The following is a 23590-nucleotide window of genomic DNA, read 5'->3' as shown; positions in this document are numbered from 1 at the left end:
CATTTGGTACATGAAGTGGCCACAAAATAAAAAACATGTTGGGAAATTATGAATTGAAAAGGAATTCATAATTAAAATCAGCTTTTGGTTGTTTCTCAAATATGATCTTAATGTAAAAATAACTAAATTTTTGGTGTAGGAATTGCAGATGTGTAGTGCAGACTGTTCGTCTTCCTCTTCTCTGATGAGTTTCTCCACATGCTTGACTGCATAACAAGGATGAACGTCCAACATGCCATGTTGCAGACTACAGATGTATATATGGCAAATACATGAGGTGACATGACATGAGAAGAGCTTTAACACTTGGAGAACTTGTAGGGAGACTCCTCGGAGTGTTGAGCAATGCCAGAAACCACAAACTCCATGACTACAGCTCAGTGCCGTCCCCTGTCGCTTGCTTCATGTGCAATCCCATAGAACAGTCCTCAGTGCCTGTTCCTGGGGACCACAGAGGGAGAAGGATGAGGACACTTCACCGTGTGTCTGCCAGGTGTAGGTGGTGCCTGGGAGGCTGCTGAGGTGGGGAGAATTGAAAAGGTCTTTTACAGAGCTATGTTATTGACTTGTCTGCATAGAGGTGATAAGTACACCATGCCTGCGTGAGCTCAGTGGTGTTGTTTTCCATAGCAGTCAGTCTGCATCTGAGCCATTCAGATTTAGGACCTCTTGCAGAAGGTTAGGTTAGTTTCTGCTCTGAGACTCACAGAAATAAGATTGTGCTTTGATTTTTTTTTTTTTTTTTGGTGAGGTTAGATGGTTACTGTGTAACATAGCATTAAGTATGATGTTTCAGAAGTCGAGAAAATGCTTGTTCATGATCCCTTCTTTCAAAGCTTTAATAATTAATTACACAATAACCTTTCCCCTAATGAGAAATGTGTTCAGTATTGGACTTCTTAAAATAAACTGGTTTTGGCTAGAAGTCTGAATGCTGATTGCCTGGAGGCATAGCACAGATATATCCTGAAGAAAACAGTTATTTGAATTGACAGTGCTGTAAGAAGCTCAGCTCCAGGTTACTTGATTCTGTCTCTCCCATCCCCAGTTTTCTCTTCCTGCCCAAGGCTGTAACGTTTCGCTCTAGCCTGTGAAACAAGCGGCAATAAATGTGTATCAATATACACGTAAGTAAAATTTTATATGAAAGTATGATCCGTCTAATGCCTGGAGAAGATGAATGTGGTCAAGATTTACAACTCCTTTTGTGTATGGATATGATGTCACTGGAAGGGCATGATGTAGATGCTCAGAGCAACCACATACTTGAGAAAGCAGGTCTGGGTTAAGTTTGACAGTGACAGTCCAGTAGTTCACGGGCAGTCTGTTTTGATGCTCAGTCTCCAAAGGGACAGTGGTGTGCCCAGTTTTTGTGCCTCTTTAAAACATTGAGCCCACTGAAAACAGTTGGAAATTAACCAGATTTCAGAGATGGGCAAGTGGTTTGTATTAAATGAAAATAATGTAGAAGGAAATCCATCAAATGCCTCTCGAAGGTACACCTGACTCTTTCTTTCTCTCTCCTTTTTTTACACAGTGCCGGTCCTAAAGGAGATAACATTTATGAATGGAGATCAACTATACTAGGACCTCCAGGTTCTGTATATGAAGGAGGCGTTTTTTTCCTGGATATCACATTTTCATCTGACTATCCATTCAAGCCACCAAAGGTAAGGGTAAGGTTTATCATTTTTTCACACGTAAGAATGCAACTTGCAGCGAATGAGTGCTCAGTGCTTTCTGAATATCGAATTTGTTTATGATCTCTTGAAAACTACAAGGTCCAAAATCTTGGCTTGCAATTTCAGAAAAATCCTGCATCTAATTTATGTCCTGTTTACTACAGTCAGTACTGATTTCCAAGCTTTAACAAGTGATAAATGAGATGATAAATCTGATCAAAAGTAAAGATGCAATAAATTTTAGTTTTAATAGAAAACAGCACAAAGATCATCTTATGTTTCTTCCTTCTCTTTCAGGCTACTGAAATATATGTATAATAAGCTTTGTTCTGTTATGAACCAGATTCTATATTATATCTCTTTATGTAATTTTTACCAAAGTAACGGAAAGCTAAAGTAAGCTTATACATATACAGATGACTAGAGTGTTGTATTGTGTAACAAATTGGGTAGATTACTGTGATAAGTTCCATTATTTTAAAACATCAATCTATTTGCTACTGGCAAGACCAACAACCTTATTTGATACTATTTTTAAGAAAAAGCTCTTTTTATTAAATAAAACTAAAGTTAAACTAAAATTTCCTTTCTTTGCTCAGAAATAGTATGAATGCTTAAGAAATCATAATTTACTGATGGATATCAAGGAAGTTTAAGGTTGTTCGCTTCTTCCTTCCCTTAGTGTCAAATTAAAGCTCTTGACCAAGTCACCAGTAAGGACACTGCTGACGTTTGCAAAGACTCCATACATTCTACCACACAACATTTCTACAACTTATGGCTCTTGGAGCTATAATGTTGTTATTATCCATCAAATACCTTTTTTCATTCCCTGAAGGATATAAGGAATATAGAAGGATATAAAGAATAATATACTCTCTATGTATTTCATACTTCTCTGAAACCCACAAAATTTAATATTCTCTGAGTCAAGACTGTTATATGAAGTGATCTAGAGCTTTAGACAAATTCCTCATTAAAACCTTGTAGATTTTTTTTCTAGAGCATGATCATTTTCGAGTTTTCAGTAGTTTCAAAAAACCATCATAGATTTTTCCCCTCTGCATTAGTATGAAAGGGAGAAATTTCCTCTTCTTCTTGTGCTTTATATAATTAAAACACTTAAATATTTCTAATTTATTATTTGTGCAGAATAATGTTTCCATGCTCTACCAATATTAGTCTGAAATAATTTAAAAACAAGCATGGTATTAATTAGTGTGATAGCATAGTTTTTGCTGTGTACTGTGTTCTGCCTAATGAAGGGTAAGGCAAAGATTTCATTGCCAGTTTGAACAAGAATAATACGATATTCCAATTTTAAATATTAATTTTTATGGTTTATATTTAGGATTTTGAAGGAAAGGAAAATGTCAATTAATACTGCACATGCAGCCAATTTCTGTCTACTTCTTCACCTTCAGAATCCACAGTAAAGTTACATTTGTGATTGGATCATTCGTGACATGCAATATGTTCTTTAAACAGCATACAGTACTACAAAGCAGGCCCTAATTTTTGTGGGTACCAGAGAGAGGGCCTCTGTAAAAGCAGTTTATGCACCAAAGATCTCCATGGTAGGTTTCTTAAAGATAGCCATGACTACATTAAATACACACCCTTCTGTTAAATGATGGTGTTTCAGAAAATGAGGGGCAGCTCTGCAGAACCAGGAGTGCCCCGGGCACTGCTGCTGCGAGACGAGGGGCAGCACCCCTGGGCAGCGCTGCCTGACTCTCTCTCACACTGTGATTCCAGGTTACTTTCCGTACCAGAATTTATCACTGCAACATCAACAGTCAGGGAGTCATCTGTCTGGATATCCTGAAAGACAACTGGAGCCCTGCTTTGACTATTTCAAAGGTTCTGCTGTCTATTTGTTCTCTTCTGACAGACTGCAACCCAGGTAAAGGAGCTGATAATTTGCTGAGTGTCCACTCTTAGTCATTTGGCTTAGTTGCCATGCAATGTAATTTGTGTATTTGAATGTATGCAGATTAAAGTAAAAAAAAATAATTTTAAAACTGGGGATGAAACACTCCTGCTTCAATGTTGTCCCACATTTAATGGCACTTTTCACTCCTGTGGCACAGCAGAAAGTGAAGAGTGTTAAGCCCTTTTTTTCCCAAGGTATGCTGGAGAAAATAAGCTGATGTCATTGAAGGTCTGTATTGCAGGAGCTTCAGTGAGTGGTCGGTCCCAGGAAAGCAACAAAGTTCTCTTGAGTTATAAACTCATTAATCCTGCAGGTTGGAAAGGGCCACAGGAAGTCTCTTCTCATAGGACAGCAATTGAAATGTTTAATCTTGTGAATGTGAGAGGGATGATTTTCACACAGATTTTTCCCTTTTTCAAAGAGAGTTCCTTGCTGCTGTTGGGGGGAGGAGCTCCACTGGAAGCAGCGCAGTCTCTCAGAAGCAACTGTGTGACCAGTGTCACTAGGCAATGAGTGCTAATTGCCTGCGGTCAGAGCAGGAACTGAGCAGTAGTGCTAAGGTGACAGTTCATTGACAGAAGACTGGTAATGAACAGGCAGAAATGGATTAGCCTCTTTGATACAAAAATTTGATAACTCTTGAAGCCAATTGGATCCCCCAGGTGTGTGTCCTAGAGTCCTGATACCCCAGTGTCCACTAGTCCGTCCAGCGCTGTGACAGGAGCACCCCAGGCTGTGCTCGCTGAGCGTCCCCTGCACCCAGGGCCCTTATGAAGGGGGAAAGCAGCGCACCCGGCTGGACAGGATCGAGAGATTCAGATAACCAGAACAGATTTTTCTGTTTTCTTTTTCTATTCACCATGCCTTGTGTGCTTTCTCTTGGAAATGTCTTGGGTAATAAGAGCCTTGGTGTATCTCATAGCATTTTCTGGCCTAACAAAGGCTATATTTTGGAATAGATTCTGTATTTTAAACTATGTGTGGATATGGTTTGTGTTTGTTTTGCTTGTTGGTGTTTGTTTTTTATTGTGGAATGCTTTCTAATGTGCCTTCCCCTGCCTTTTGCAGCTGACCCTCTGGTGGGAAGCATAGCCACTCAGTACCTGACCAACAGAGCAGAACATGACAGGATAGCCAGACAGTGGACCAAGAGATATGCAACATAAATGACAAACTACTTGTGCAGTGTGAAGGTGCAGAAGGCAACTTTGCAGTGTGCAACAAATCTTTATAGCCTTTACAATACGGACTTCTGTGTATATGTTATACTGATTCTACTCTGCTTTTATCCTTTTGAAGACTGGGATACTGCCCCCCAAAAAGGTAAATGCTATCAAGAGTAGAAATTTGTAGCTGTAGATTAGTTATGTTTAAAATGCCTACTTGCAAGTCTTGCTTCTTTGGGATATCAAAATGTATTTTGTGATGTACTAAGGATACTGTTCCTGAAGTCAACCAAATATTATAGTGCATTTTAGCCTAATTCATTATCTGTATGAAGTTATTAAAGGTAGCTGTAGATTACTAGGAATTATGTCATTTGTATTAAACCCAGATCTATTTCCAATATGTGGTACATGCTGTTGTGAAAACTGTTTTAACTTTTACCTTTGTCAGTTTGTAATGAAAGGATTTCCTTTTTCCCTTTGTAGCTCAGAGAGCACCCAGTGTATCATCTCAAACACAATAAACATGTTCCCCAAGGAGTAGTTTCTTTGTTTTCCTATTTTAAATTAATATTTGAATAAATTTAATTATAGTAACAAGGCAGGGCCAACGTATCACAGATCCCTGTGGATAATCTTTAAATTAATATACATAAACAAAAGCTTGCTATTAAATGTTTAATGCACACCTGTGGATTAAGTTTTCCCTGGTTTGTTTTTTATAGAACAAATGTCTTTTCTACAATTTCCTTGAATTTAATACTGTTTGACTCTTTCTCAAGGTGGAATGAGAGCATTGCGTATGCTTGCTCCAGAAGTTAGTGTAGCTGGTTGCTTCAGGGCCAGTCCTGCTCTCATAACAGGCTGCCTGAGTCCTGCTGTGTATTTTTTTTGCAGGACAAGGGCTAAGTTAGAGATAGCCTGGTGCTTTTGTTTCCGAGCAAAGCAAGTCAGACTTGCTGACCTAGAGAACTACAGTTACCCATTGAAAATGGTCTTCCAAAGCATGGTTGAACACTATGACATCTGTCCAGAAAAAAAAAAAATAGTAGAATAAACTTAATCAGATTTTTATGATGTAAAAACAGTTTTGTTAGTGAAAATGAAATCTGTAAAACTTTTAGAATACATTTTCCCCCCTTCACTTTCTGGCTTGGAAATTTTGTAACATCTGTAAGTAACAAAGATATACAGCTTTATAGTACATACAGTTTAAGAAGCAGAGTCACTAATAGTTTTATAATTTAAGCTTTTATAAGTTGCCAGTCACAATATTGATTATAAAAAAGAGACTTGATCCCTTTAAATGATTTTTAGAATTATGCTTAATTTTAAACTTTACAGTCTCCCTTACTAGATGGTGTTTTTGGAGATAATGTAGCACTTCCATCAATAAGATGCTCTGCTCATTTAATATATGAAAACTGAATGTTAAGTTTAAATATTAAAGCAATAGAAAATATGTTAAAGATTTAGATCTGAAGTTAGCCATCACTATATAAGTCCCTGTTTTTTGTATCACATAACCTTTGACCGTAAATTGTCCACTCTACTTTAAAGATTTCTACAGATTCCTGAAGGTGGCTTGAAGAACTGTGTATCCCAAATATCTCAACCAGAAGCCAGTGTCTCTTGGTAGCTACAAGATAGCTTTAGAGTTCAGGTTATAAAGTGCAAAAGGGAATGAGAAACGGGGGATCTGGCAGGTGAATATGCCTAAGTCAGGTAACAGAATCATGCCAGGAGATGAAGTGCTGGAAATCACTGCTGCAGATGACCAGAGTTTCTCATGGTGTCTCTGGACGTATGAGAAATAGCACAGATTGGCAAAGAATCCAGGGGCTATCGCATCCGGGCTGGGTGTCTCGGGTCCGCTTGCTGCTGACCATTAGCGCACTCGTGGGAGACACGGTGCCCGTGCACCACTCCAGTGACTTCCTAGTGAAGAGCTAACTATGTATTTCACATGTTAACTGTGTTGCCTACAGAATTTACAGATATTTATATCATAAAATATTATGGTATAAAAATACAGGTTTTAATCCTAATTTTAATGTATTTTGGTTTTGTATTGTACCTACAACTTCAGATACCTAGGTGTACAAGTGGGATGCCTTGTTAGTGTTGCCCCATCTTGCCTTCCTTGCAATTGGATCCTTTACACTGAATTCCCATCCTTTTTTTTTTTTTTTTTTTTGTTGGTTTGTCATGATTCTGTTCTTTTTTAATGTAGTTTTTTTGTGTGTAAATTTTATATTTACTGAAGTAAAGGTTGTTTTTGTGTAAACATTTAAACTTTAAAAAAAGAAAAGAAGCTAATTTTGTTTCTCAAGTTCTCTCTGCTAAACCATGCAGTAGAAAGAAATTTGTATTGTTAAATAAATCAATTAGTTGTTAAATGAGAATGTGTGTCTGTTTTCATGGGGAGGGGAGAAATCCCTGCTGGAAATACGTCCAAAATACCAGTTGCAAAGAGCATCTGGTGTTTTCAAATTATTTCCTTCCTGGTTGTGCTGGGGTGAATACCGGACACTACCAAAGCACAGCATTGCTCTGGTTTTACAGTTTTTCAGTTCCATCTTCTTATCACCAATTGCTGGGTTCAGAAAAAGTGAATTGAAATGACATTTTTTGTGAAAAGACCAGCTACAGGTATTACACATCCCCCTTCCTCTCTAGTTTTGATGGGCTTTTATTTGGCTGTTGTCTTTAGGATTGAGTGAGGAACACGTGCCAGTGGCTGGGAAGGTGCCTAGACCAGGCTCCATGATCTTGTGGGGGAACCGACTGTCCCAGCTTTTGGCTGTGACACTGCTGAGGAACAGAGAGGGCCAAACCAAATGGCCAAACGCAGTCACATCTCTGCTTTTCAGCTGAGGTGGTGGCTACCTTCAGAGCAAATACTTTGTGATATCAAATGAGAAGCGATGGGTGAAAATAAACATATTAAATATAAATAAATACAATGGAAAGGCAAATATATATCAGCCTTGTTATTTATGTATTAACATGTTCTTGGTGAGTAGCTTGATGTTCTGTGATGTCTTAGAGATGTGTGGGATGCCTTATGTGAAAACAGTCTCACTTATTGATTTATGTTGTCTGGCGATTGTTTGAAGCCTAGAAGTGGGAAGGGAAGGAGTCACATGGGGCTAGAAAGCAAGACTGCAGGGTAGCCTGAGCCACGGGCCAGGTTCACACAGCCTTGTAAGGAAAGCAGGAACTGAAACAGGTCTGGTTTGTGCTCTGCTCCCTCCCTGCCTCTTGGGGGGAATAGGAGACTCTGCCACACTTTGCTGCTTACCAGTTCCTGCTCTGTGCTGGCTTATTTGTGGTCATGGGTATTGCAGAAAGTGGGACTAAGCTGCTCCCTTTCTTCACATTCCTGTACGTGAACCAGGTTTGTCATCTCGTAGCAGCATCTCCACTTGGTTGCACCATGGTGGGGGAGCTGCAGGGATTGGGGCTGAAGGGCTTTAAGTCAGCTGGATGCATTTGAGCCACAGGGCAGCCCCCACTGCCCCCCTGCCACCGCAGCTTCCCTGTGGCCATGCCCAGGTCACCATGGCACTGCAGCAGAGGGAGCTGGAGACCACAGCAGCTTCTGCATTGATCTCATGGTCTTCTGCCCTGGGGTTTCATCTGCGTGGACACAGGTGGCAAAGGAAGGACTCCTGTCTCCAGGTTGAAGATTGAATTTCATCTTTCCTGCATTTTCTTCAGCAAAACTCAGCACTGGATATTTATGTGAAAGAAGGAAGGCCGGTGCAGGCATCCTGAACTAAAACAGCTTTGAAGGACAGTGACAGTAGTGTGACTAAAATGAGATTTGATTCAGCCATAAACCAGCATTGTACTTCTGCAGCCTGTGCCATAGCTAGGGAAAGAGATACATTTGAGAACTTGACGCTGCTTTGTGTACAGCATCCCTTCAACTCTGCATGGTGGAACTGCTTGTGTTCAAATCACGTGGTAACTTCCAGGGCTGAACCACCACTCCCTTCCCTCACTAACCACCTGGCTGAAAGTGGCTGGAGAGGATCCCAAGACAACAGGAGATATCATGTAATAAAGAGAACATGTTTTATAAAGAGAAGTGAAACAACAGCGCAGCTGCTTGTACCACTGCCTGACCTTGCTGATGTCGATGATAATTAGACACATTCAACTGTAGCTTACGTGGAAGAGCAGATGATGCACTTGGAAGATAATTGCTGGAACATTTGGAGCACATAGGGGCTTTTGCTTCTTTATCCTTAAAGAGGGAAACCTGCCTCAGCTTGTTTTCCCCTACCTCTCTGCGTGTGTGTCTCTCTAGAGTACAGTTATGACTGTCTCTGCTGCTGGGTAGAACAGAAAGCATCCAACATACTAGCAACAATTTGGAGGATCCTTTAAAAAAAAAAACCTTCAAAAACAAAAGCAAACCTCCCAGGAATAGATAGAGCACGAGGCATACTATGAAAAAGATACATATCTCATCCCCTGATGGTGACTACATCTGAGCACAGGCTCTGCATCTGTAGGGATGTAAGAAGTGGTGGGACCACGTGCATCGATAACAAGCATGTAGTTGTCTCTCTTTCACTCTTGTTGGTACTGCTCTTCTGCAGGTGAGGTGTGGGCAGCCCAATCTGTTTAGGTAGTGTTTCCAAGAATTGGGAAGCATTTTTTGACTGTGTTGTCCAACATAAACATCTCTTTGAACCATCCTAAATTGTTACCCTCAACAACATCCTTTGGCAGTTAATGCTACAGTCTAATTATGGACTGTGTGAAAAAATACATTGTTATGTGATTATTTCATGTAACCTACTGTGTGAACACTTCATTTTATATCTCTTAGTTTTATACTGTGAGAAATAATGAACAATTGTTTCTGTTCTCCTCCTTGATCCCATTTTTGATTTTATGTACCATCATTATTATCAGCCCATAGTAACCACTTTTCTTCCAGGCTGGAAAGCACTCACTTATTTCATCTCTCCCTGTATGGAAGACACTCTGACTATCCTGGTCACCCTTGTCTGTACATTTTGTAATTCTGCTCCTGCTAATTTAAAGGAACAAGAGCTGCATGCTGTACACAAAAGGTGAACTCACAATTCATATGGAATAATGTTTTCTGGTTTGGTCTGCTTGCCTAGTAATTTGTAATACTCTGCCCTTTTGACCATTGCTTAGCTATTGTCTTCATTAAGGTGTGCTCAGAGATGCTGGAATCTCTTTTCTAAGCAATAGCTAATTTAATCTTTGATGTAGGTCTAACACATTTGTCTTTCCCAATATCCGCTACTTTGTATTTATCATCACCAAATTCATCTGTGATCTTATGCCCCAGTTCTTAGTACCATGAAATCCTTTTATGACTCTTGGCAGTCAGTTTTAGTTTAGTCTGCCTTCAATATTGAGTCTGTGAGTGCCACATACATGTGGGTGGGAGGTAACAGCAAAAGTAATACCAACGTGCACTGGACAGGTCCGTCTGCCAAGAAGTGATGGGTCCCTGAGGACAAATTATCAGCTGGCTTCTGAGTGGCACAAATGAAAGCAGCTGCCAACTGTTCTCATCAGTCTGGGCTTTGTCTCCCTCTACAGAACAAATGTCAGGTCATTATTTAAAGAAGAGCTCAGCGTGGGTATACTTTCCAGAGTGCTGAATGAGCTGTCATCCTGGAGATTAGTTTTCTGGGATATCATATAAGGAGATGGGGTGGATCGCAAATCCTGTGGGAGACTGTTCCTCTGAACATCGCAATTGGATGTATCTCTGAAGGACACGGTTGGGTTAGAAATCTGCAGTCCAGTGTTCATTCACGGAGCCAGGCAGCACTAGTGGGGCTGGAAGTGCAGAAGCAATAAATGGAAGTGGAATGAAGCTGTTAAAGTACAGCGGTGCGTGCTGGCATTTCTTATACTGAGGAAGGCAGCTTCTTGCAAGTGTAGAAGTCTATGGTTTTGCTTATGTATTCCAGCATTTTAAATCTGAATATATATTTGTGAAAATTTGAACCAAGCTGAGACTCTATTGACTGCATCCTAAATAAAGAGGTTACCATTACTTATGGTTCTTAATTTATAGGTAATGGAATTAAAGTGATAAATTATTTTAAATCTTTTGTCAGTTTCTGATGTGAAATATTAATACATCCTGTGCCTTTTTGCCATTGCCTGCGTTTCCCTGTTAGCTGTGAAGCTGTCTTTTCACTTCCATCTTTTCAGTGCTGGAATGATCAGTTATTACATACAAGCAACATCTTTCATTCTGTTAAATTCTGAGTGTTGCTGTTTCCAGCTGATTTTTTTCATAATTATGGAATTAATGAAAAATTAAAAACATTGAAGTATCATTGAAACTTCATTAATAGATTTAGTTGATATTTTACTGTAGCATGACCTGAATTATCTTTCTTGAACTAAGAAAGTAAAAATTCAATTACAGACTAGTTCTTTTGGAAGATTATGCTGTTTATTAGCAGCTTTGTTACCTAGCTCAGTATATTATACAGGTAAATCACAGTTTACTGCAATTTTCCTTTGTCTACTGCATAATATTGGATCCAAGAATTTATAAAGTAGCAGACAGAATAAATGAAAAAGATGAAGTACTGTGGAGGTTTGTTGCAATGAGGGAGAAGGAAAATAGAAGCTGCCATGTATATAAAAAAAACATTAAGTATCTGAACTTCGCATTAAAGAAAAACTAAAGTTAGGACAAATCAAACCATATGCTGGCCTTTCTGGTTCAGCTAAGTTTCTGCATTTCCATGAGGAAATGCAGAAAATAAAGTAAAATGTAATAAATACCCGAATAAATACCAAGCCAAGGAGACAGCCCAATAAAGCATTTGAGAAGTGTTCGTTTAAGTGGGCTTTTTCAAGCCCAGCTGTAGCGGCGGTCGTTCCTACTAGGCCAAGCATGGCTAGCTGCAGGTGCCTGCTTCTTGGCAGAGCGCAGCGTCTCAGGCTTAGCAGCGTCTGCAGCTGCTCTCCAGGCTCCCCGGCGGAGCGGGGGTGGCCGCGCTCCCCAGCCGGGCGGAGGAGCCGGGAGTGCGGTGCCAGCAGCTTCCCCGCCGTGGCCACCCCTGCTCCCACCACAGCCAGCTCACGAGTGGCCCGGACTGTTTGCCTGTTCCTCTGCTACGCGGGCCTTGGCTTGCCCGGCAAGTGGCCGGTGGACAGCAGAGCTGTTTAAAACGCGCCGGGCCGCGGGGTTCAGCGGCGCGGGTGCCCGGGGCGGCGGGCGGTGCTTCGGGCCCGCGGCTGTGGCGCGCGCGGAGCCCGCTAGGTGGCGCTGCCGCACCGGGTACCGCCGCCCGGCTCGGCGGGGGACGCGCCTGCGGGGGTGTCGGGGGGACAGGACACCGGCCGTGCCCCGCTGCCCCGCAGCCGCAGCCCGCCAGACGCACCCGGCCGCCGCTTGTCCTCCCGAGGTGGGTGACTCTAGGCTTGCGAACCCCCGGAGCTGGGGGGTAAGCGGGATCTGGGTGCAGGTGCGCCAGCCCCGGCGCCTTCCCCTCGCCCGGCAGAGCCGCGGGGGTGGCAGCCAGCGGACACCGTCACCCCTTGGGACAGGAGCGCTGGGCCGGCGGCTTGGGGTGCCCCTGCTTGTGGGGAGGCCAGCAGGGTGATGTACTGCCTTGTTCTGCTCAACAGCCACTGTGTTGCACTGTAAGGACAGGCAATTCACTTTAAAGTCTGTTTTTACTCCCAAAATGTTCAAAACTGCAACAGATTATCTGAAACAGCTCTGCCAGCCCAGTACTTGATCTCTCCCCAGTTTGTTAAGCTACCTTAAGCTCTACAAAATCAAATATCACTTACATAAGCCTAACAGCCCTAGAGGAACATGAAGCACTGGTGTACTGGTCAGTGCCTCTCAACCTACGTGCTCATCCTCTCTGAGCACCTTTTTTTTTCTCAGAAAGAGAGATCATATATTTAGAATAGTAATACTGCACTTAGATGCCACTGCTTCCAAAGAAGAAGCAGTTAAAGAAATTTGCAAGTTAAGAAGACAGATCTTTCAAAGTTAAATCTTTGCAGATGGGTGGATTTAGTCCAGTTGGACTGAAATATCATGTTTACTTTCTGTTTTCTTAATTTGATTAAATATTAGGCCACTGGCATCAGAAAGTTCTTCTTCCTCTTCTCATAAGCCATATTGACCCATAAGTCCCACTCTGAACACTGGTTCACAGACAGCTGGTGTTCTTCCAGCAACGAAGGATCTTGATGGAACTGCTTCCTTTTCTCCTTTGCACCCTCTGTTCTACTCCTCAGGCCTCGCAGGAGTTTATCTACACCTGTGGCAGTTTGGGGGGCACTACTGCTCTGTAGCCACCAAGACTTTTCCTGGCCCTTGTCTTGAATTTTGTCACTTGAAGGGTGACCTCAGCTAAACATTATAAATCAGGTAAAGTTGACAGGTAACTTGTGACTTTCTCAGTATTTCAGCTTTGGTGATACAGTTGCCTACTCAGCCATAATGCACTAATTCTGCTTCTTTTACCCCTCCCGCAGCGGTTGCCCAGTTTAACAAATGGAGCTGTGCTGGTCTGCCACTGTCTGCTTAAAAATGATGTATGGATAAATATTTTAAGTTTATCAAATTTCTAATGATTTTTAAAGGCTTTAGTTGGGTGATTAAAGCAGACATTGATTTTTCAGGCCTCAGCCTATGCTGTAATTCAGACACTCTGCAAAGGAAGTCATGCACAATCAGATTTAGCCAGCATTCAAAGTGAGGCCCCTGCAATTACCATCACAAACATCAGGTCTTGTGTGTGCCTTATTAACTTGCATCGGGAACCTGTAGTGACGCTGTGAAATAGCAGTGGTCTTCAGATGTTTCCTGTGGTAGGCTTTTTATTAAAGACATTTACAGAACCATAAAGTGCAAAGGGGGATGGTTCATGCAAATTGCTGAGATTTATGCTTTAAATGTGATGTAGGTCTGCAAATGTGCTGGAATCCCTACAAAATTCCTGCCAAGTCCCACAGACTGCACTGGGAAGAACCAGTACTTCCTGGCTGTGAAGTTTTAAAACATGTAATAGTTGAAACAGTCAGCAGTGGTGCTTGGAAAGCTGGTTAAGAATGACTAGGCTTTTTCCAGTCAGGCCAGGATTCAGGTTGGGAGTTTGGCACAGGGCAGCACTGTGGGAGCTCATGTGGCACTAAGCCCCCATCGCAGGCACTCCATGACCCATCTGTCCCATCTATCACCGAGATGCTCCGTACAGGCAGTTGCTACTTCACCAGGGACCTTCTTGCTCACTCTTTTTTTGGATGTTCTAGCTGCTAGAAAGAGAGGAGGTACATTTTGTGACCCGACCCAATTTATTTGTATAACAGCAGTCATCCAGAGTGAAGAACATTTGCCACACTCAATAAAAAACTCTCACAAAACAAGAAGCTTATTTGAGAGCAATTTGAAAGTGTAGTGACAAGCTAGTCCTTGGTATTCAAGCCCCAGCTCTTCAGAAGGTGGCAGGGGATGAGGTCTTTGTGATGCCCTGAAACTTAAGCCTTTGGGAAACGTGACGCTCTGGAGAAGGGAAGGTTTAAAAGTCCCCACATATGCTACCTGCTCCAACCTGCTAGAGGTGACCTTTACTGTGAGGATCTGGATGTGTCTTGGAATCTCAGATTTAATTTTTTTTTGTTGTTTTCAGATCTTTCCCACATTTTCTTTTTCTGCCTTAAATTTACAGTAGCTCTTATTTTCCTGCTTTTGTTGCCATACAACTGACTCTGCCCTTCCTGGCCTCTGTTAGGGACACATCGGGAAGGTGGCTTTGGGAGCTGCTTCTGCTGGTTTAAGAACAGCCAAGTTACTGTAGCAAGTGCCAAGCAGACTCCGAGTACTAGGTGAGCATACCTTCCTCAGAGTGTTATACTTTGCAGCAGTACAAAAGATTTTTCTCCCAAGGCCATCCTTCCAAACATTTCTACTGCTTTCTCTTCCTTCCACTTTAAGGGTTTTGAAAGAAGAGCTAATTTCATTCAATTTGTTATTATGAAAAACTGACTAATATGAATCTAAAGGTTCAGTCTTGGATTAATGTGAGGTTAACGCTCATGGCAGCTGAGTGATGGGAAAGCAGAAGTGGTTCTGGCTTATGCTGGTTTGCAGAGGGTCCCTGGAGGCCACCACACTGGCAAGAATTATTGCCTGGAGGGCAATTACATTGGCAAGCATCAGCTGGAGCACCATGCACCCTACTTTCTCACCTCATCATGCCAATTCATGCCGCCAGCTTTGTTCTGACACCCTTCCTCTATCACAGGAGCAGGTGGCAAGGAGCCAGCTACGCTCAGCGTGGGGTCTCTGCTCCTCGGAGAGCTGGTAACCGAGGGCCAGCTCAGCCTGCCACTGAGGCTGCAAAAATCCAGCACAATGCAAACGGCAGAAATAAAGCCTGACTGCATAAAACACAAAAGCTTGGACTGGTCTAAAGGACTTCTCTAATAAACAAGAGGAGCCAAGACAGTGGGAGTGAAGAAAACAAAACTGACATGCTGGAGCTAGGCCTGACTGGTGGGAAATGAACAGATGGATGGCTCTACTCGTCTTCCTCCTAGGGAAAGGGATGGTAATTTGACTGTGAGACAAAAGACGTGGAGGGGAAGGTGCAGATCTCCCCATCCTGGCTGCCATGCCCATGATCCTGCTGGGCCTTCATTGCTCTTACCCCATCAGGGTTAGGGATGGGAGACAGATAAAGCCAGTGCTGGGCTGGAGTGCTGCTGGATGGAAACCAGCGAGAGAGAGGCTGTGCTGCCCAAAGACTGGTCCCTGGGTCAGTTTATCCTCTGGACCATGACTGGGGGTCCCAGGCTCAGCCTTAGCCCCAGGCAAGCGCTAGGGATGAAGCTGGTTCCAGGGCTGTGGGACTACTGCACTTTTTACTTAATAAAATATAAGAAGACTGGAAATGCAAGATTGAGCAGCTATAGAAAGCACCCATAAATGAAACAGAGAAGCATTGCAGCTCTACTCATTGAAGACAAAATGCTACTTTTGCAGAGCTCCCCTTTAATAGGGTCCCAAATATACTTCTGTTCAGCATCCATACTGGAGGTCAGGAAAGATTTTTTAAAATTTGGAAAAAAGAAGCTAGCTACAGGATAAGAGAAGGTATTAATGAAAGCAAGTAAGCAATAGAGGGCTGAATATTAAGGGGACAAAATTTGCTGCTGATTTATAGTTATTCAAAGTGGTTAAGAGGAATGCTGACTATGAAGAACTATCAAAATACCCCACAGTGACTAGGATTTAATACAGCAAATAAAATCCATTATATTTAGATGTAAAGTTATAAGCAGGAGGAAATGAATCTGACTTTATGTACATGATGGGATCTGAGCAGCTGCTTGCCTTTCAAGAGCAATGCCTGGGACTGATTGCTCACTGTCTCGTCCAGTGCCAGGATGAAGCAAGTACAGCCCAGCCTCAAAACAAACTAAAGACAACAAATATTCCTCAAAGCAGTGAGGAAGCATGTTAGGAAACTCCTTTCCTCAAGGATATTGTTAGGAATGCTGGAAGTCTACGCAGGATTAGAAAAGGTCAAAGAACAACAACAACAAAATATACCCTGACACCCATTTCTGGTTATGACAGCTTTGAAACAGAGATTGATTGTTTTGGTTTTTTTTTTTCAACGAAAGTATTTATGTGAGCTGTGACTACATACCTGACTTTTCCTTGTAGTTAAGGCTGGACAGCTGCCACCAGCTGCTGCCACGTGCACCCCCAGTTCAACTCAGACCAAACGTACAGGTTAGAGCAGTGACAGATTGGACCCAAGACCCAATATTCATGTCACTTAGGTTTTTATTGCAAATCTGGGAATTACTGTTCCTTGTTTATCTCTCTGACCTCCTCAAAAGACATAACCAAGAGAGAAGGATTTTTGATCTTATTTTCTCCTATCTATTGAAGGTAATGGTGGGCCTCAGCCTGTGCATCAACATCAACAAGAAGGCCTTTGAAATCAAGCCATGTGCTGATAATATATTGATGTCTTAAACTTTTGGAATGTAAATTTGGAAATTTTGGCTTAAATATTCTCTTGCAGATTCCTCCAAGTATCCTGTAAGTGGATCAGTATTGTTAACTTCTACAGAGTCATAATTACTTTCAACCCCCTAACAAATCTGTGCCACGTCAAGCTGTACTGAGACCAGTGCTCCAAGATACTGGTCTGTATATCTTCCACTTCAGTATTTTTCAGCAGCTTCAGAAAAAAAAATAAAAAAGACACAGCGAATAACAATAAATAAATTACATGCTGAGCTGATTTAAATGGCAGCTCAGGTGTTTTGGGACAGGAGTGGTTGCATAGGTGGGAATGACACTAACAAAGAAATCAAGTTAATACATGGTGTTCCTGAAAAGCGGAGACCCTCACTGTCCATGTACTGAGTGATCATGGCTCACTACAAAATTAGGGACAGTTCATTGTCTTATGGTGAAACTCAGCTCCTATCTTTTGCCTGAATTCAGTTACACACTCCTTCTGCTCTGTCTTTCCATGCTGGAGAGCATCCTGCACTGTGACCAACGTTTCACTCTGCCATGTGTCAAAACCACACAAACCCAAGACACCCCATCCATCCTAAGTCACCAGGTAAGCCCTTGTGCTCATTTGAGCTGCTGGTGCTTCCAGGCACAACTTATGTCAAGTACTACCCATCCTCTCCTGTTCTGCTCTGTTGAGTGCAACAGCTGACAATGGCTGCCATGAAAAGCAGAGAAAAGGGTATTTCCTGGGAAAAGACCTGCCAGCAGAGAAAAAAGTATCTTGAAATCTGTGGATTTCCAGAACATACCTCAAGACTCTTTCTAGTAGTTGAAATCAGAGGGTTGCAATAGTGATTAAAAATGAACAAACAAGAAGACAATTAGCCAAATCCAGGGAGTCCCAAACTGGCAAAGAAACATTCCATTTAATGAACACACAATACATAGTTTAATAATGAATCTAAAAGCTGACAAATATGGTGATATCATTTGGAATTGAAGAGATGCGTATTTCTGAAACTGTATGTGGTATGAGGGTAAATCAGAAACATCTGCTGTCAGGCAAGAAAAAGAGAGGCAATGGCCTCAATAAGGAGGATCTTCCCAAATGCCAAGTCAGCATGATGGATATGAAGCTGTGATTCCTGACACCCAGCTCCAGGAAGGGCTGTTTTGCCCCAGCTCTGAAAACAGAAATGAAAAAAATAAAGATCTTTCGGTGGGGGAAGTCGCCAGCAGCTGCAGGCTTATGCAGAGTGACTCAGAGGCAGCGGTTGCAGCAGGCAGGCTCTGGTTCCCAAAAACCAGAGTTCCTGAGAGACTGAGAGCTGAAAAGTCTCTCAAAGCTTCAATGGCCCTGTGGGAAACATGCCAAGCAGAGAAGCACGCTGCTCAAACATTTCTCTTCCCTGCACCAGAGGGTGCAGACAGCCCCAGCCCTGCTTGCCGTGGCCTCGGGACCCGCTGCAGCTCACCAGCCTCAATGCAGGTGACACAGTGTGGTGGCTCATGTGGGGGCTGGTGGGACCAACAAATCCAGCCCAGGGACTGACCGCACAAAGCAGAGCTGCCCTGCGGCCCTGGACGGGTTCTCACTGCACTCTGCAGGCTACTGCTGTCATTGGCCAAGATCTTGCTTGCTTGCTTGCTTTCTTCCCTTCATTTAAGTTAGCAACCTTGTGTTTTTAAATAACAAGGATATGGGCTTTTTCAAGTTTTCCATTCCACCTGTGTTCTCCTCATAGCTGTCATCAAATCATTCCATGCTTTATTTCCCTCTCATCATCTCTTACTTCAGAACTGCACTTTATTCTTCCGGCAGGAGTACTTTACAGTACCAATATCAGGCTTTTGTCTGAGGAAAATAGTTATTACATTACATGATAGGTAAGAAATGTGGCAGGAGACTAATTTTGCACTTATCTTCTTGACGGAAAAGTGAATGCTACAATTTAAACCAAATTTGAAATTCTTTCTGAGGGGAAAACTTCTGTCAACATCAGGAGGAGCTCTGCTCAAGTCATAATGCCCAAATAAGGTTATTTTTATGGTGATTTATCAACACCGCTGTTTAGTCTGAATCCCTAAATGTTGACACGCCACTTATTGACAATTTGCTTGCTCTCTACATCTTTTCTTAATGACTTCAGCATTAAGAAGTGAATGCTTGTTTTTGGAGGAACTCCATATTTGCTGCGGTTATAGAGAAAAAGAAAAGTGGCAAGAACAGAAAAAGAGGGTTTTTTTTATTTTATACATATGTAAAGCCCAGATGTCTTTCACAAATGATTCAAACATTACCAGCCTAATTTTTCTGTTGGCCCTACACCAGCTGCACTGAAACCAACAGATACCACAGTGGTGCAGATGTGGGGAATCAGACCCTACACTAAAGAAAAAAACACAATCATTCCAAACATGTCAAGAATCACATTGTTAAATAACTATAGGATGCCCCACCAGCCCCCGTACATCCGGACAGCTACTACCACGTGCAGAGGACGAAGGACTGTACCTGCCAGGAGCTGTAATTTCTAGCCCTCTAACAGCTGAGAAATGAACTACAGGCCAACTCAGCTCATTAAACCAGCAGACAAGGAATATAGGGGAAAAAAGATCAAGTTTTGTGCAGCTGCATTACACTGCATGAGCTCAGTCTGAGGTCAAACAGATGCCAGAGCTCACACACAGGTGTGGGTGAGACTGCAGAGCCAAGAGCAGGGGCAGAGATTCAGAGACAGGGAGGACAGGAAGACATCTGCCCTTCTCAGTGGCAAAAAAACGAGCTGCCCTCTCTCCACAAAGTGCTTAGCTACTTGCTTAAATCTAAATCAGTCCTAAACTGGGGCCTGTAAACTCTTTAGGATTGAGACTCTATCTTTACACTTGAAGGTGCTCTGCACTTGGCAATAAATTGCAGGAGACTTCTTTCCCCTTTACATTGCTTTCTAGTGATATTCAGTTGCATTCAATTACAAATAAAACCTTGGAAACCTGGCACAGGTAGATCTTCCTGACTAGTTATCAGGAATGTCATATTAAATATTACATTATCTCAACTCCCTTAGCAGATAAGTCCATTATCTCCTGTCAGTGGCTGATCAATTTTCCTCTCTGTTGAATGCTTCCATTTCCTGATAGAGCACACATGCCAGACTGGGCATTTCTTGGGCTTTATTTACTATCTGTCTGTGGTGCTTGAACTCTCTCATCATTTAGACTACGTGACTCATAAATGCACTTAAGATACATTCTGAAATAAGCCATTTTTCTCTCCAAATACAAATCCTGTTATATTTATTTCCATATTCATAACATTCAATGTTTATTTTTATTCAGACACAAAGCGATGCCAGCAGTGCTTACTACTGACTACAGAAATTGTGTGCAGTTTTCTTTCCAGTCTTTAGTGGATTTTTATGAAAAAACAGCAATGTTTTTTTCTTTGGGCTGTGAATTGCATGTTCTTTGACAGCATCAAACATTACCCCATGTTATACCTATAGCCTAGAGAATGACTAGCAGTATTATCTTCCATCTATTTTAACTTCATTTATGTCTGTTTAAGTGGATTTGGATGTGTACAGGACATGTACAGGCAAGATTTCTCACTCTTGTTGACTTGCGGGGGGAAAGGATTCTCAGTGCCCATCCCCTCATCGTTTCTAGGTAGTGGTAGCAGGTTCCAGTGCGCTGAGATCAGCGGTACCTGCTACAGCTGCCTTTGGTTCACATGTTCACTCGTTTTTTACTGTTTTCCTGGAGACCAGTGCCAGACACTCCAGCCTCCAGCACACGCTGCCAGGTGCTGTAGCGACATACACAGAGGTGCTCAGCACTGGGATATGAGCGAGAAGGTTTCCTCTGAACAGGTTATTATGATTTAGTTAGGCTTTTCACAAAAAATTCACATTCAGCTCCCGTAGGTTCAGTTTGGGAAGGACAGCACTGTAGGAGCAGAGGAGACGGAAACAGGAGCACACAAAAATTAGCAGTCGTGAAGGACTGTGCAAAAAGATGTCTGTGCAGTTTCAGATTCTGGAAGGCTTTGAAGACTAAGTCATGTGGATGAGAAGTACCACCTGGGTCCTCGCCTAGGATTTTGAGTACAGGCTTTCCCAAAGTTCACATGAAGATGTATTATTTTCTCAGTTCTCCTGTCTCCAAATGATTGATCTTATATGAGATCCCGCTCCAGCCTATTTTTTTCAGGTCTGTTCACACCAGCTAATTTGAGGTTTTTGAAACCAAACCTCTGAAAATCCTCCTTGACCGTGCCTGGTGCCCCAGAGCCAACTCATTGCTAATTAGCACAAATCACAGGGACATAACCTTTGGAAAATACTGCTGATGCACAGGGCATTTCAAAACAGTATTCAACATTATGATGTGATTTGTAGAGAACATTGTTATAAATATTATTTTGCACAAGAGAAGCATGGCTAAGCAGAAAACCTTATCAAATCCTGTTTTATGCCACATGCCATATTAAATGTATCAACCACTATCATACAGGATCCAGATGTAAACATGCTGTTGGCTTTAACCATATACTGATTTTATATATAAATATAAACCCTATGGCTGAAATGTCTTTTCAGTTTTATCTTCCCCATGCTGGATTAACACATCAACAGCTGTTAAAGAATGTTTTCAACCATGCCACAGAATCTTATTATTAAAAAACTGTCCAGACATGATGTCCAGCAGAGGAGAATTTTAAGCCTTGATTACTCTCTGCTTCTGCCGCATTGATGTGAACAAACAACACGCTTAACATTTCAGATTTTACTTTCACCCCAAGAAAGAAAAAGGAGTTGAAATTTTGAAACTCATGGAATGGAAAAAAACATGCACTTTGGGAATACCAAAACAAATTTATTCCGTCATTATGCCGAGATAAGATCAGAGTACTTTGATGTTACCATTTGCACGTGTGTCTTCCAGAGCACCCCATCAACATCCAGATAAGCAGCCAGAACAAAGTGGGTTCACGTGACCAAAAAATACAGAGGGGATGTCTCAATAATTTCCACAAAATATAATATTGATAAATATCATGTGTTCTTGCAAAACTTTTGATTACATCAAACCTATATTGCCTCAAAGAGGAAACAAGAATTAAGTTTTCTTTAGAAAGATAAGACAGATTAGTTCATTGTGCAGGAATAGTTAGAGGCAAAAGGTTTTGCAGATCTTGCAAACAATGCAAAATTAGACCCATAAACCCCACAGCCCTACTAATTTTTTCAGTAAATGCGGATGTCACCTTACAGGGTGTTTCCCTTCACCACTGTTTTGTTTTCATCCACACCTATGTGAAACTAGAGTCACTTCCCCCACGCTGTTCTGCTTTAGATATTTTCTCTTTTCTGTGTGTGCCTTTCTAATTTCCTCTCTTTACGTTTTGCATTTGTCTACTTCTTTAATCCCATGTATATACTACCCCTTTCAGTCCTGCTTCAATTGCCCTGGAGATCTTCACATCTTGCTATTTCAATGAAAATACAATGCCCTTCTCTTATTCTATAGCACTATTAATGTTGAATTTGCAGGTATGGTTTGGACTAAGATGCTTTTCAGAGTTCTTTTTGTCTGAAAGGAAGAATATAATTTCAAACAGTAAGCCCTGCTTTCAAAGTGGCAGGCCCTGCTCTGCTGCTCGCTTGAGAGAGCATTAAACTTTGCTGAGGGAAAAAGACCCTTCCCATCTCTACCAAATCAAACATGCAAAAGAGTTTTCTTCTCTTTATAGGCTTTGTATGTCCGACCCGTGTCTTCATTCACCAGATGATGGCTTGTGCTGCAGTGCCCTGTCAGTCATGTCTCTGCTCTGCCATTCCTCACAGCGCCAGCAAACAGCTCCAGGCCATCTTCTGAGATATCCCCATGATAAAGCTCCCTGGGGAGATCCACCAGCACCCTCATCCCTCAGCTGAGCACTTACCAACAAGCTGCTGCCTACAAGGCACTAATGAGCACATGTAGAGTTATAGCTGTCCTTTATCTACTTTGTGCTCTTTTGTTGGATCCACTTTTTGTGGTGCAGCTTCGATTTCCAATAAAAGTTCTTTCAACATTTAGGGACAGCTTTTTGTGAAAAGTACTATTTATTTTTAACTGTATGTATAAATAAAATCTAGGACAGTTGCACTCTGGGCCCTAGAGAAGACAAATCCCACAATTATAAGACAATTATAAGACAATCTCCTCCCTTATCTTGCTATCTTTGGCTCTCTGAATAAATGTGCCTCTGAAGCAGTGAAAATGCTGTCACATCTCCCTTCAGATTCCAGTTTTCAGCACCTCTAGCTATGCCATTGATGGTGATTCTCAAAGTATTCTATTCCCACTGGATTCCACAGGAAATAAAGGTGCATAGCCCTTTGCAGGTAAGGCCTTGTACCATTTGGTGACCTAATTCTTTAACACCTCATTTTCCATGATGGCAGCACTGTGGCTGTCATGGCTGTTTGTTCCTATGCTAAAGTCCTGTCCTAATCTAGAGGAAAAAGAATGCAGCACGCAAAAGCAAACTATTGACAACATAATCTTTGAAAATAAAGCCGTTCTTGGCTGTGTGCATAGGCATGTGTTTCATCATTCCTCTCTGTTCTAGTAAGCAGAGATATTTCTTACCTACTAAACAGTTAGGGCAGAGACACACCGGCATTTATGACAGTCACCAGTGTACTATCAAGACCATCTATGTACTATCTTAAGTGGTAGGGATATAAAGACTTTAGAAAACAAACATCCTGAAGCACATGAAGCA

The 23590-nt window shown here is 41.9% G+C and overlaps 1 protein-coding gene and 1 long non-coding RNA gene across 4 annotated transcripts in view; both read left to right on the top strand.

Moving 5' to 3' along the window:
* The window catches only part of UBE2E3 (ubiquitin conjugating enzyme E2 E3), a 56735-nt gene extending 51411 nt beyond the window's left edge, over positions 1 to 5324 (top strand). Inside the window, exons 4-6 of one of the 2 annotated variants that reach the window (XM_082055583.1) lie at positions 1538 to 1670; positions 3441 to 3588; positions 4687 to 5324. In XM_082055583.1, the coding sequence (XP_081911709.1) occupies positions 1538 to 1670; positions 3441 to 3588; positions 4687 to 4784 (379 nt within the window). In that variant the 3' untranslated portion in view covers positions 4785 to 5324. Of the gene's footprint in view, positions 1 to 1537; positions 1673 to 3440; positions 3589 to 4686 lie in introns of those variants that run through there. The other variant, XM_082055585.1, reaches the window with a different exon arrangement.
* A 6774-nt stretch (positions 5325 to 12098) lies between these two features.
* On the top strand, positions 12099 to 23026 carry LOC309441777. 2 transcript variants are annotated; one of them, XR_014184470.1, is made up of 4 exons: positions 12099 to 12217; positions 13068 to 13200; positions 14564 to 14657; positions 15077 to 15195. It is a non-coding gene; the product is annotated as an uncharacterized lncRNA (long non-coding RNA). The 2 variants fall into 2 exon arrangements; XR_014184469.1 differs by lacking the exons at positions 14564 to 14657; positions 15077 to 15195 and adding an exon at positions 22571 to 23026.
* The last annotated feature ends 564 nt before the right edge of the window (positions 23027 to 23590 follow it).

The sequence above is a fragment of the Streptopelia decaocto genome (genome assembly GCF_964273445.1).
Source record: "Streptopelia decaocto genome assembly, chromosome: 6".
NCBI classification, from domain to species: Eukaryota; Metazoa; Chordata; class Aves; order Columbiformes; family Columbidae; genus Streptopelia; species Streptopelia decaocto.
Note: the sequence above shows the minus strand (reverse complement) of the source record. Positions and strands in the feature narration are given on the sequence as shown.